We start from the raw sequence: 14754 nt of genomic DNA, 5'->3' as shown, positions 1-14754 counted from the left end.
CCACCCACTCACGACCTAAATGCACCCTCTCTCCTCAGTCTAGACAAAGCACATCATTAGGAGGTAGAAAGGCCTTTCTTCAAAGTCTTTAGCACCCAGAAAAGTTGCAGCAGCACAGAAGCTGATGTGGCAGGGAAATGCAGACACTGGAGTACAGTCAATTCTCTCCAGACAGCACTGCCTGCAGAAGTCTGGGTTTCATCCTGAGAATCATATTGAGAAATTCTGTTTTAAAAGGCAACAAGCAATTCAGTCCTTCAGAAGACATCCTGCAAATTTCACAATTTGAAAGTAGATACAGTTGCTATTCAAATTATTTTCAAGAAACTGTTGTGTTTGAGTTAATAGATAATGATTTTCCTGCTGTGTAATTCTGCTTTTTGGCCTAAATATCCCATTGTTCTTACAGTGACATCCATGGATGAAGACAGACAAATAAGCACTGAAACAAGAGATGGTTGAGATGATTCAGCTGCAGCAAGCTCTAGGAGAAAGGACTGAAAAATTCTTCAGCCTCCCTGGAGGCTGGTGAGAAAACAAGAGAAGAAAAATGATGGACTTTTGCCATGGGCCTTTCAGTAGGGCCAAGACTTTAAACAAGTATTTTATAGTAAAACTGTAAAATACTTCAGAATTTATTGTGCATTCAATTAAGCCTGTTGGTGACAGCAGTAGCTACTGGGGGATGGGAGTACTCTGTTCTTCCTTACAAAGGTGCCAATCAGGAATAACTAGACACAACTAGATGATAAATCAGTGGCATACCACGGATATTAAAATAGTGTGAGCAGGGAATCAGGGCTATTCACTTCTAACGTGCTCTCAAACTATCAAAGACGAGCATTTATTTGGAAGACTAAATATACACTAAGCAATTTCAAAATCTCTCTCAAGGTTGCTCAGCTACAGATTCTTGTCATTCAGTTTTTCTATAGAAGTCATGATTACCCACAGAGAAAAAAAGACTGATGTTTTAAAACTACCTTCTGCATAAGAAATGTTTGCAGCAGAAACAAGTAAATTATGATTTGGAATTTAAAATGGCATTAATGTCCTGTAAGATTGGCTTCATGCCTAGATTGCTGGAATTTTAATTCAGAATAGATCTCTTAAACAGCTCTTCCTCATTTCCAAGGAAAGACATTACAAAACAGCCACCCATCTCATAAAGCTCAGTGACTCCCAAAACACATCAAATAAATGTAGATTTTCAAAAACCTGCCTGAAGCGGGGTGCATTCCCTTTAACTATGTACTTAATTCTGTAACAAACTCTGTAAAAAGTTAAAGTATTTGTTTGAAGAAGCCACACCAGAGGAAAATTCTTTGCCTCAGCTCAGGATGATGAAATTAAATGTCAATACTTTTCCCCCCAGTTAGTAATACAGTCAGTGCCACTGGCTTCAAACTAAACTCCGACAGCCCTGACCTGCAGACAGCAAAGATTTCTGGAACATAACACTTCCTCAGTCTCAGAATAATAGTTCATCAGCTGTAGATTCCTGTGAAAATACAGTACTACTTTGCTAAGTAATGGTATTTCCAGAAGTGCAATGATAGAAAGGTAGAGCTGAATTTGTGCTCCTTGTGTCCTTGGTGACATTTTAGGCCTAAACCAAAAAGCAAATCCGAAAGTTGCTGTTGCTTGATTACAATTACTATGTAACATTGACATTCTAACACAGTTTTGTTCTGGTTACAAAGTCAAATTAGGAAAGAATATTACATTGAGACTGCTTGTGCAACCTCAACTCAAGCTAAGTTCAGCACTAATATGCACAAATGCCTGCCTAGCTATGCATGAAATTAAGATAATTAGATGCCGTGTTTCCTCTTAAGGGTCTGTCTACTAAAAACACCATAATGAGTCCACTCCAGAGGTCCAACACCTGTTTTATATGAAAACCATCATGTTTCCAGAATGGCTCAATGTACTACAGGTGGAGGTTGGGTTTGGTGGATTTGTTTTGGGTTTGGTTTCTTTGGTCCTTCTCATTCCCCAATCCCCCGCCCCTCTCCAGCTCGTACAATTGCACCAACAATTTTCTTTAGCCACAGTTGTATTTGACTTTCCCCACCAACACTCTGTCCACACATTTCAGGATCACTGGGAAGCATTAACAATCACTTAAGTACTCTTCTGTCATCTCTCTACATGCACAGTAATCTTTATCAAAATATTCACTGAGCTTCTGCTACCCTCGTGCTCTCTTCCCAGGAGGTTTGCAGCGAGGACATACTTAGCCATTATCCTCTCCCACGCCTGCCCACGCTCCCCCTTTAATGCTCCATGAAACGATATCATTTTCCAAAACAGAGGCTTGGTGAGAACTGGGACTGCTGACCATAAATTTTCCAGCCCTTCTGCCCCCCATTCCTTGTGTCATGCACTGCTCTCGGCATTTCCTTGAGATGCCATTTCCTAGATGTTTTTCTGCAGCCTGTCAGGGACCAACTCTGCAGCCTCCACATCCACAGGTGTTCAGACAGTCCTAACGTGGAAAACGTGACCAGACACCAGCATCGCGTGAAAAAAAACAACAGGATCATCAGTCTGATCTCATTCTCCCCCTTCTAAACTTGCAGATGATCTAGACAGGAGCTGTCTGTACTTAAATGAAAGGATTAATTGTCATAGACACCCAACAGTTTTCCCCTCACTGAAATTTCTTCTAATCCCAAAGCTGAAACTACGCAAGACAGCGCTGACAGAGCCAGCCTGTGCTCACAACAGCCTTTTTTTTTAAGAAAAATCCCTGAGCTCTGCAAGACCACAAGCTCACACATCCTTAGAAACATCAGTCCCCTGTCCTCAACGTTGCAGCTGTCCCAGAGAGGCGGGGAGGTGGAAAAACCACGTCACCCTAATTTGGGATGCCACAAGGACATTTCTAGCAATTCCGGTTCCCTTACAAGGTGTGCACACACCTTCCTTCTGCAAAGAAAATTGTCCAGTTTTTGACCCACTGGCCAGATACAGTTTCTAAGGATAATTCATTCATTTAGGCCCTCCTGCCACGGAACAACCCAGCTGTGAGCAGGGGGAAGTGTTTTGTAGCTCTTACATCAAGGCTGCCCCATCACTCCCTTCAAACGACCAGAGGGCATTGGTCACCCACAGCAAGGCTGGCAGACTGGTGACAGGGGCTTATGTGCACTTTGGGTCCTAGCACTGACATGCACTTTCATCACTTAAATGATACACTGCATTATTACTTACATCCTAATTTTAACTATCCAAACTTAAACATCCAAACTTAAACATGTAAGTACACAAACTTATTATTAAAAATCTGAGAATCACTGGCCACAGACATTCTACCTGAGATCTCATTTTTCTCCTTGATGTGCCACAGTTTCACTCATTTTGTTAGAGTAGGCTCTGCTTCACACATGTGAGGGGAGAAACACATGAGTTATTTCATAAATTCATTTCGCCTAAAATGCAAATACTGAATCTTGAAATGGCCCTTCATAATGAAAGTAGTGCTGTAAACACGGTTTCCAGAACAGTACACAATCTCTGTACATGGTGTAATTACATCTCAGCATTCTGCAGAATACCAGTGTATGGCTTAAATGCTATTAATTGTAAGCAGTTTTGTTCCACAGGATGTTGTTCGCCGATAACTACTCAATTAGGGTTATTTTGCAATTAGTCTACTCACAATAAATTTATTGCAACCAGAGTCATCTGTGGTGCAGCAAATTAAACCGCTGTCTGGGCTGCATGTGCAGTGGCTCTTGCAGGCTCCTTAAACCCTGTATAGCTCACCACAGTGATTTTGTCACACTAATGGATTAACCACACAGAAAAGTAGCAGCAGCCAATGTCATTTGGAATCCTGAAACCAGCAGAAAAAGACAAATCCGGGGTTCAATGATCTGTAGATCAAACCCAGCGAGTCCAAAAATGCACTGCCAAACACTTAAAAGCTAAACAAATCAAATGTCTCTACGTCACTGTGCGTGTGCACATGCATATTGAGTGGATGAAATCCTCTATTTGCTTAGCTACAGGTCCCATTCTTTTAAAATTTTATAGAGTATGCTCTCATTTCCATGCCTTAAAGAACAGCTCTGCTCCACCCCATAAGTATTTGGCATCTCAGTGGCTTATCCTCTCCCTCCCTGCAAATCACAGCTCCTTCTGTTGAGTGCCTTGAAGTAGTCAGGTAAAAACACTACAGACATTCAGACTGCTATTACCTGTGTGTATTATTCAGTAAACAGAGCTTCAGAGCCCTTTTCTCTCAGTTTGAAAACCAAAAGGCTGTGTTTTCTAAAACGAAATGGAAAATTTTCTTCTCAGCAGCCTGTAAGAAACTGAAAGCTCTTGCTTCGATGTGCCAGAGCAGCATTATCAATAAGCAACCAGGGAGAAGGCAGTCTGATGAATGATGTGGAATGAGGGTAGCTTGATTGTCTTCCTACTTTATTATAAGCTGGGTTTACTCCATAGAGATGAAGGCAGTGGTAAACCTGTTTGATTTAAAAACTAAGAAAAGACAACAGAAGAACCAAAGGGAAAAAAATCAGGCTCACTTGAGGCCTTCTGCTTTCCTAGGGACTTTTCTTTCACCAGAACTACATCTTAGAAAACACCCCTCAAAAAACCCTGCTACATACCTTTAGTCTATCTAAAGCCATAGATTTGGGTCAAGAATAAACCCAGTTGGGTAATTAATGATAAGGATTAGGCCAGAGTCTCCCCTAGGGATATGGCAGTCCAGAGGAGGTGGCCCAGAGGAGGCCTGGTGCAGATACCACTCGGCACGGTGCCTACGATGACTCGTGGATCTGGAGCCAATGACTAAGGGGGAACTGTGCTGCATGTCCATCCAGCAAACTTGCAAGGCAAGGGATTCAGAGCTACAAACTACCACCATCCACATGGAAGTGAAAACCAGAGAACCCAGGGACTGAACCCAGCCAGTGGGTCAGCAGCTGGGCTACTTCCATTGCAAAAAGAAGACTGTAAGCAGAAATCACAACTTCAGTATCATGTTTAAATGTGGAGTTGTATAACTGTAACTGCATTGCTGCCCATTGCTGTTGTGCAGCAATCTCTGCAGTTGTGGTCAGGGTCACAGTGGTCATTCTGGGACTGTGCTCCTGTCCATGGTAATATGAGATTCTGCTGGCAGCAGATCAGGTCACTTGTGCTTTGTCAAAGAGAATTTTATCTAGGTACAGAGTGAAGCTTATTGTAGAGCCAAGAATTCACATTTAAACTTCTGCTTCTTCCCAGTACCCCTGCACAAGAGGAGGGCCATGTGTGATGACAGACAAAGAAGGGAGGCAGCTGGTCCACATCCACCAACAGCTTTGGTGAGCAGAAGAGAATCTGTCACACCACAGGAATCAGTGTCCCCAGTCTGGCCCGTACAGGACTAGGCTGACGGTGGCCCCCTCAAGGAAAGGATAAGGCTGCACCTAAAGCCTTTGACACCAATCTCCTATTCCATAGCATTTGTGCCCTGTTTTTAGGACCAGCTTGCTGGGAAATGCCATCTCATGTGCTCTGCAAGTCAGATAACTGGTAAAGCTGCCCTGTCCTGTTTTGCTGCTTCAGAAGCAATGCCCTTAGAGGGACTGCAGCCCCCAGAGAAATAACACCTGCATGTCAAACAAGTAGTGAATATCATGCTCTTGGCTTACAACAATTCTTTCTTTTATACACTGAATATAGTTATAATCAACTTCCTTTGCCTGTTGCCTTTGGAAACAATAAAATATTTAAAAAAGAAACAGCTTGTATGATCCTGTTCCCGTTGATAACCACCCAAGCGAACATATCACTTAACATTTATGACAATCCAGTTGGACGGAGTCATGCCCATGACTGATAGCTACACTTAGCAACGTTGTGGTTTTGATCAGCTGAGACAAGATCCAAGGGGATTAAACAATGGATGACATCGCAATGGAAACCACAGCACTGGGAATGTGTTTATATGTTGGGATAATGAATGAATGTGCTGCTCTAAACGCATAAATATTTATACTTCACAGCTCTGCTGAAAACAGACAGGAAACCTTTTTTCAAACAAAACTGAAGGGAACGACACTCATACGTTGAATACAGACTCAGGCCCCCAGTGTCTGACTTTTGCTGACAAACAGCATGTAGCTTTTTTAATGCATAAAGTAGCGAGACCCCCTGCCCACACCTCCCCCTACCAGCAATCCTAACAGTGGGGTGTCTTATACCCCCAAAAGTTGATGGCCAGTGCTTCAGAAACATCTCCTAACCAAGTTCAACTCCTTTCAAGGACCCCCAGAGTTGATGAAGTCACCTTTGATGAGGGATGGAGCCACCCTGTGAGTGAATGACAGCAGTATTTATGTTCTACAGTGGGAGGAGAGAGATGGGACCACAACACTTTTAACTCAGATAATGTATCTTGAACAGGGCTGTAAAATTCAAGGGACCTACCAAGTTCTATACATCTAAAGCCTTCCAGTAGGCACTGGACACCCTTAGTTTTGGGGTTCCCACATGTTTGTCTTGATAGTACTGTATTCAGACATTTGAAAAATTACTTCAAAGGCTGGATCTCTCCATAGGTCTGATGTCCCAGTCTGCTCATGCATTGGTGCTTCCTGCATAAGCAACCCATGTCCCATTCAATATGCTGCTGCATTATCACTTCCCCACAGCAAAGCTCCCAAATCAGCTCTAGAGCAACCTCATACAGAATATAGGAGGACCAGACTTTCTGTAAGGAAATCTGGCAGTTGAAGTGGTTAACTTCAACTGTCAGCATGGGCAGCAGAAAATACCTTGAGGCAAAGAAAACATTTTCCACACATATCCATCTGGCTAAGTTAAGATGTCCCTCAATTATTCTTTTCAAACAAGTATCATTGCCTAAAATAAAAAACTAAATGAAACTCTAGCTGTGCAAAGCTAAAAATTTTACACACAGTCTTTTTACACTTAATTTTTTTAATGTGGTATATATCCATATCACATGAGTTTTGCCTAAATTAACCATAGTTGGACAACTTCTTAATTTCTCTAGTCATGTTTGTAGCTCCCAGGTTTCCTGAATGTTTTACTATGTCTTATTACAACTGAAGCATTTATACCAGTGTCCTATGTACATACATGCTGAAAGGCTTCAAGTGTAAAATGAAACACTGTACTTGGTTCTAAGACCACACTATTATCCCAGCTGCAGGGCATAAGAGATAAAATCTGTATTTAAAAAAGAAGCAATAAATATTTCTTGAGAAACCTGTTTTTAAGAATGGCAGTTTTTTAAAACTTCTGGAAAGTCACCCTGTATCCCTGGGAGACAAGATTACCAGGCAGGGGATGGAATCATAGGTGTGTGCAAAATTGCACAGTTGCAGTGTGCGCCCACACTGATGACAATACATCTTCCAGCTCCCTCCAGGATATCACTTGCATATTTGTATATGTGATGCATTTACTCTACACAAGGTATATAGCATCGATTACATTCCTCAGACATGTCCTTGATCCCAAAAACTGTAGGACAGTGTCTGCAAGGTGCTGACCTCCATCAACAGACCAGAGCTGACTGTCCTGTCATTAGGGAGGAATAGGGAAGGACGGCAAGGACATGTTTTTCACCATGAATTCCATCTTTGGCACCTCACTGGGACCTCAGGGACAGCCAGGGGTACTCACTGATGCTCAGCCTGTCACTGATGTCTGGTTTTGCTAAATTCTTAATTCTCTGCTGTCCTTTTTATCTCCCTGTCAACTTGTGCTGCCTTTGTTGTTTCTCTTCCCATCTTCCCACTGAACACTAAGTCTTCTACCTGCTCCATTAATTCTTGGTCTCCAATGTCTGCCCATCCAGCTTAAAAACTTGGAGTATTACCAGGATAAGAGAGGGAGAAAAAACACCAAAAGAGACATGGTAAAAAACAAAACAGAACAGCCATAGACGCATTAGGGTGGGGAATGGGGTGGTCACACCATTCATCCTGGTAACATGCACCATCTAAATTAAAAACCTAAGAATCTTATTACACGGAGATGAACTTGTTTGGAAACATTCTCTGGGGCACCTCTTCTTTTCCACTGTCTGTACAGGGAATTTAACCTCCTAATTTAGGCAATAGCAACATGGATCATCCTCTCCACCACACTGAAACCACCCTATAGCACCCACTGCTTTGTGATGGTGCAATAAAGAGGTACCGTGGGGGTTAGTGGATGTAACTAAATATTCCTAATGAAAGAAACTAAACATCTCCTAGTCCCAATGGCTCACCACGTTTACTCCATAATCTCAAAGCAAGACCTATTCTCTAGTTTGTAAAAGTCCCTCTGCACTTTCAGCTCAGCCAAAGGCATCAGCACATCCTTCTGTGCTTGGGCTGAAGTGCCACTTACAGGGTGGGGACTCTGGACTGTTGTATAAACAAATGCTGCTGTGGATAATGTTGCTCCTTGATCAATACCCACTTTGATCAAATGATCAATGCTTTTTCTTTTTTTAAAAGGCACTTTGCTCTGTGGGGAGCTTATAGCTTGACGAATGGTGACACATGAAGCAGTTTCCGAAAAGTAGGAAAAGGTCAGCTCAGAAATGCAACCTGACAGCAAGCTGAGAGGTAACTTGTGATCTGATGGCATGGAGAAACCAAAGGCAACAAATCAAAGCTTGGCTTAGTCCAGCAGAGGTAACTGACTCTCTACAGCAGTGATTTTGAAAATAACTTTTGCTGATTCAAGAACATTAAAAATAGAAGTCAGCCACAAAATTGGATTTTCCCCATGCTTTTGGAAATTTTTTTTTACTATACTTCTGATAATTACTGGGGTTATCAAAATGCTTAGGGCTCCACTGTGCCAGAAAAATAGCCATATGGCCATCAATTGGTTAGCATAAAGCACCAAAATTCACAATGGCTGTTCCCTGATCGCTAAAAAGCACAAAACTCCTGCACAGAATAACCAGACTCTGGCTAAGAAGTAAAAGTCTGGTTAGACCTAAGAAGTAAAAGAAACAGGAATAGCAGCTGAATACCCAGATCACACTGTGCAATAAAAATGCGGAGGAAACGAAAAAATATTCTGGAGGAATCTACCAAGGATCTTGTGACATCCATATAATTCCCTGTTTAAAACATCGCCAAACCCTCCCTCGTTTTCATGGGCTAAGTCCATCACACGCTCCTGCGATAAAGCCATTTTTCTCATCAGAAGGCCATTTCAAACATACAGAGTCCTTTCCCCGAGACCCTGTTTTATTTCTCCTTCACCATCTCCCAACTTACCCTCCAGGGCACAGAAACGGGTCACCTTCTCCGGCATCAGCTTCCCGACCTTGTGCTGACAATACACATCCGCGATCTCCTGGCGACACTGCTTAGACTTAGCGCGGGACATGGCTGAGATTGCCTCTTTGCCCGTGACCTCACACGTGGGTGGTTGGTCGTATTTCAGTTCAGGGGAGCTGTTTTCAATTTTTTTTAAAAGATGCTCTTTGGGAGAGCTGTCAATCTCCTTCAGATTGTTGTTGTTGTTGTTGCTGCTGTTTTTTCCGGGGTGTTCACTGAATTGCACCACCTCATTGGAGTTCTTCCCCAGCAGCAAGTTCTCCTTCATCTTTTCCTCTTCCAGTTTCTTTCTCAAGTGCTCCTTTTGCTTGCTAAGGGGTTTTTTCACCAGCTCAGACTGGTGTTTTTGCCTCTGAGTCCTGGGAGCAAAGTTACTGTTATCAATAGTTTCAAAGTCCTTGGGGACTGAATTTTCATTATTGCTGTCTGTTCGCATTTTCTCTTTCGGTCGGTGGGAAAAATAGCCATCCTATAAATGGGGAGAAAAATTATACTCATCTTACTAAAATAGTCATATCCCATGCATTACAAGCATTTCTTACATGACAACATAAATCAATTACAATCCAACATACTGCAAAAAATCCCCACGTTAGGGTTCATAGCAGAAAGGCAGAGCTAAGAAGCTTCTGAGCTGCCCAAGTCACCCACAGGGGCACTCCCTTCCTCACTGGGCCAGAGTCTAACTCCCATCTCAGATGGAGCAGGGGTGTTTTACTCAGGTTTGTGAGCAGGGATTAACCAGACACTTCGCCTGACACCATTAAATATCTATGACAAAACTCACACAGGTTTCAGTGGAGCAAGAGCAGGTCCTTCAGTGCTTTCCTTCCCTCCTTGGGATAAGGACTGCAGTTTGGTATCCCAGGAACTGCCCCATTCCTCTGCAGAAAGCACCACCTGACCACAGGACTACACCCTGACCTTTCTTCCACTGAAGTAACTTTGCTACAAACCAAACCCCTCCCAATCTTATTTTTTTCCCCAGTTTCTACATACTAGAACTTCAGAGAAGTGTTCCCATCGGGTGGATGCACTGCAGGCTTCCTGCAGGTGGGAATCTGTGGGAGCAACAAGCCCTGTGTGAGCAGCTGCAGACACTTGGGCTCCCCGGGAGGGTCAGAGCCAGGCTCAGGTGTTGGCTCTTAACCACCATGGTCCTCTTCTCCACACTGGGTACTCTCTGATAAATACACAGCCCACAATGTTGCAACATTTAAAATATATCATATAAAGGAAAAGGAACAGACCATGGAAAATATCTGTCTGCAGCAGAATAAGGCTCTGCTTCACAATTTCACCCCTGTGATAGGTGGAGACCTATTACCACAGGAACTTGTCCCTGCTCATCAACAGCACAGGTGTTGATGTTTACAACAGCAAAGAAAAGGGAGGATTCTCATAGACTGTGAGAGACAGCAGAGGACAGGGTAATCTACTCTAGAAAAGATGTGACAGGCTAGAACACAACCAAGGGGCACCTAGGTGTGTATATGACTATCAAATGGGACAGCCAGGGGTGGGTGAGGCTGAGCTGCCTTCACTCCAACCATGGAAATCAGTTCTCAGACTAGTGGGGGACACAATTTTTAGACCCATAGACAGGAAACATCTCCACTTCTAAAAGTGATCAGTAATAGATGAAATGAATGATGAATTGTTATTAAAACATCTGAAGACAGGAGTATAAATATTAATGGACTTTTTGAGCCTGTCCTGTTTCCTTTCCACTTGTGGAAGACCCAACCAAAAATTAGAGGCTGGGAAATGACAGCATCACTAATGATGACTGATGGGATCATCTTTTAGCACCTGTGAATCACATTTTGTATTCAAAACATTTTACCAGCATTAGCTAATTCTTTCTCACACCTCTTCTGGGAGGAACTAAACAGTGAGGGTTTGCAGAGAAAGGAGAGGGAGATAATGACTTATCCAAGGCCATGCAGGAAGTCAGTATCAGTTTGACCTCTGCAGCTCAGCAATGAAAAATGTTTGAATAGTTTATTCATTAGAAGATGTTGTTTTGTAAGTGGATGAAGTGATTCTCTCTCCATGAATATGTTCAGTTTGCAATTAGCTTTAGCAGTCCAACACAGAATACAGAGGAATTAAAAACAACAACAACAAAAACAAACAAACACACAAAAAACCCCCCACACGACACAAAAACCCCTGGCAACAACTCACAAACCAAAATGCAAACATTTTTCTAACAAACAATATATTTCTAGTTTAGGGAGAAAGATTTTTTTTTTTTAAATTCAAATTTTAAGGGCACACACGAAATTAAATTCTTTTTTCTGTCTTTTTTTTTTTTTTTTTTTAGGAGAGGAAAAGGACAGCATTTAGTACAGAATCACAGATTCATTTAAGTAGAAAAAGACTTTTAGGATCGTGGACTCCAACCATTTCCCCAGCACTGCCAAGTCCACCACTAAACCATGTCCCCAAGTGCCACACCTAAAAGTCTTTTAAATCCCTCCAGGGACTGTGACTCCACCACTGCCCTGGGCAGCCTGTGCCAGGGCTTGACAACCCTTTTCCATGATTAAAATTTTCCTAATATCCAACCCAAATCTTCCCTGGCACAACTTGAGCTCATTTCCTCTTGTCCAGTCACTTGTTACCTGGGAGACAAGACCAATCCCCACCTGGCTACACCCCCCCTAAATCCCGATCTGTACAGCAAATGCATCTGTATAAAGGGGCAAAGAAGGGAGAGGAGATGTTCACTGTTGATTTTTTTGTGGTAATTATTACCCACAAATGAGACACTGGCCTGAACCAGAACAACAGGCACCAACCCCCCATGTTCCCAGGAGCACACAGCCTTGCCCACACTCTGCCCTCCTGCCCCATCCGAACCTCTGGAGTTTGACAAAGTGCCAAAAGATGAGGTGAGGGCCCGTTTCTGTTTCAAACAGCATCTGACATAATATCTGTGTGGTGTTTCCATCTGGATCTTTGCTCTCCACGTTACCAACCCTGCGCCCAGGAGTGCTGGACAAGCTGTGCAGCTTCCCTGGGACTGCCAGAGGCTGCAGCTCCGGGCTCTGCAGCAGTGATCCCACCTGGCTGGTGCACTAAGCTGGCACAGAGCAGCAGAAAGCTGTGAGGAAACCTCAGGAGAAAAAAGCAAAGCAAACAGCAGATTTACTGGTGTGCAGTTCACCTCTTTAAACTGTTTTCCTTCTTCAAGTGCTTTGCCCCCTCTGGGAAATGCTTTTCCAAGTCTACATGCTGGAATCTGAAATAACAAATGAATTCTAAATGCTTCAAAGGCAGACACAAAACGAAGCTCGGCTGTAACTCTTCCCTGCCTGCAGGGACAGTGAACACGACAAAACCTCCCCACAGGAGGACACCCAGTATCTGCAGGGACATCTCTATGGGAGGAGCAGGGACTGAAAATAAAGCAGGGTCTGTACAACAACTGTAAAACCAAGAGCTATAGATATACATTGAAAAATAAGGACATGTAACAAATACCCCTGTTGGACAGGGAAATCCACCCTCACGCAATCCCACACCTGTTGGTGCAAGTGTAAAATGCCACAAAACCAAAAACCTCCACCCACCTCTAATTTGCTTTTCTCTCTCGATTGCTGTCACCAAAGCCAAGCATGATTGTTACAGTATAATGATTTCAAGATAGGCTCCAGACATGACAGCAGAATGCACACATTTGCAGTGCAGAGGAAATGAAACTCAGCACTCTGAGCTTAGAACAGCAGCAGCTGCTGACAATAAGTTGTGTTCATTTGTGAAGTTCAGGGGTACAAACAAAAGCAGCACATCTGGTTTTCAGCTGCCTGCAGGAAAATGGGTTTTACTTGCTCTGCAGTATTTTATTTTTACAGTGCTGGATTAATTGCAGACTTTGTCATGGATGTCTGAGACATTCAAGACAGGACAAAGTCATCTTGCAGAAAGATGATCTGGAAACCAGGCAATTCCAGTTCTGACAGTACCATAGCACAGACATCAGTGGGTTCACCATCTAAATCATCATTTTTCTCAACTTTTATCTATTTGTTAGTAGCACCTCCTTATCTCTGTGCTTGCAAATCACTGAAAAAATGGAAGGCTATCCCAGGACCAAATGAGAAGCAGAGAGCCTACTAATATAGCCTGTATGTGTCTACAGTCAAAGATGAAAGGATTATTTTCAAACCAACACCAAACACTGCTATTTTTTGTTTTGTATCGATCTCATCCAAAGAACACACAAAAAAGTTATTAGGGAAAGCACCGTTTTGGTCTTTGCAACAGACCAAATCTCTCTAGAACAGACACAGATCAGAGGAGGATCTATCCAAAGTCAACTCATTTGAGAGGCTACCCTATTACATTACTCAGAACTATAAGGTGTCAAACACAACACATGCCACCCAAGAGCACACATTTCAACTGTGCCTCTCCTACAGTCCCACCCTCTGTCAGTTTAAAGCCCTTTCCTCTTGTCCTATCACTCCATGCCTTTGTAGAAGTCCCCCTCCAGCTCCTTGTAGCCCCTTTAGGTACTGGAAGGTGCTAAAAAGAAATCTCTGGAGAGTTTCCTTCACTTTGCAGCACCATATTTCAAAGATGAAGTGTGACATTGTGGATGTGTATCATCGAACACAGATCTAAGAGAAGGATTTCCACAAACTGAAATTTTCTGTCCTAACTTCATCAGAAAACACACAGAGAGGTTAAGTGCTGAGTACTCAATGGCAAGAGCCCTGTCAGGGAGAGTTTTAATGACCATAGGGCCTCTTCTGTGCCTGCAATTCAGCAATAACAAGCAAATTCTCTGAAACTGGGAAAGAACAGTCTGTACCCAGGAGTGTGCATGAGATCACTGCCAATTACATACTGATTGCCATTGATGCTAAAAATAATATTACAACATTAATGCAAAAATAACATTTTAAGCTCAGAGCCATTTTATGTAAGGACAGAGTTTGAATTCTGCTCCAAATTCTGCTGCTTGTTGAACATGCAGATCTTAATTCTCCAAACTCCAACTTTAATGTGTTTTATTAAAGTTCGTCAAACACAGCATGTGCTCTTTGGTATATCAGCCACTATACCTACACTGATTGAGGGTCTGGAGCTCAGGTACTGTGAGTTTGTTTGAATTCAAAGTCCCATCTACCTCAGGAAGGAAAGCCTGTGTTTCTGCAGAGACTTTGCAATCTAATAAGAAAACCATGGAATAAATTGCTGCTGTAACCTACTGCAGACCCAACAACAGCAGCTGCTGCTCACTCCACCTAGCACAAATACAGAGAACTCTGAAGAACTTTACAGCTGTCTGTGATGACAAAGGGATTGTAATGACAGGCTGTTAACACTTTCAGAGGCTTTTGCAAGTACAACCCACAGCAGCTCAGCCAGGTAAGGTTACATACCTGCAGACTGCCTCTCTCCATATATTTCT

At 42.8% G+C, this 14754-nt stretch overlaps 1 protein-coding gene across 2 annotated transcripts in view; it reads right to left on the bottom strand.

Annotated features, from left to right (window-relative positions):
* The window catches only part of XYLT1 (xylosyltransferase 1), a 183692-nt gene that overhangs the window by 83389 nt on the left and 85549 nt on the right, over positions 1–14754 (bottom strand). For both annotated transcript variants that reach the window (XM_039390223.1, XM_027743977.2), the window contains one exon: positions 9264–9795. In XM_039390223.1, coding sequence (XP_039246157.1) covers positions 9264–9795 — 532 coding nt within the window. The remainder of the gene's footprint in view (positions 1–9263; positions 9796–14754) is intronic.

Source organism: Pipra filicauda, unplaced genomic scaffold (genome assembly GCF_003945595.2).
Source record: "Pipra filicauda isolate LSUMZ 115617 unplaced genomic scaffold, ASM394559v2 scaffold127_size2900866_pilon, whole genome shotgun sequence".
Classification (NCBI taxonomy): Eukaryota; Metazoa; Chordata; class Aves; order Passeriformes; family Pipridae; genus Pipra; species Pipra filicauda.
This window is presented reverse-complemented; position numbering and strand designations above follow the sequence as displayed.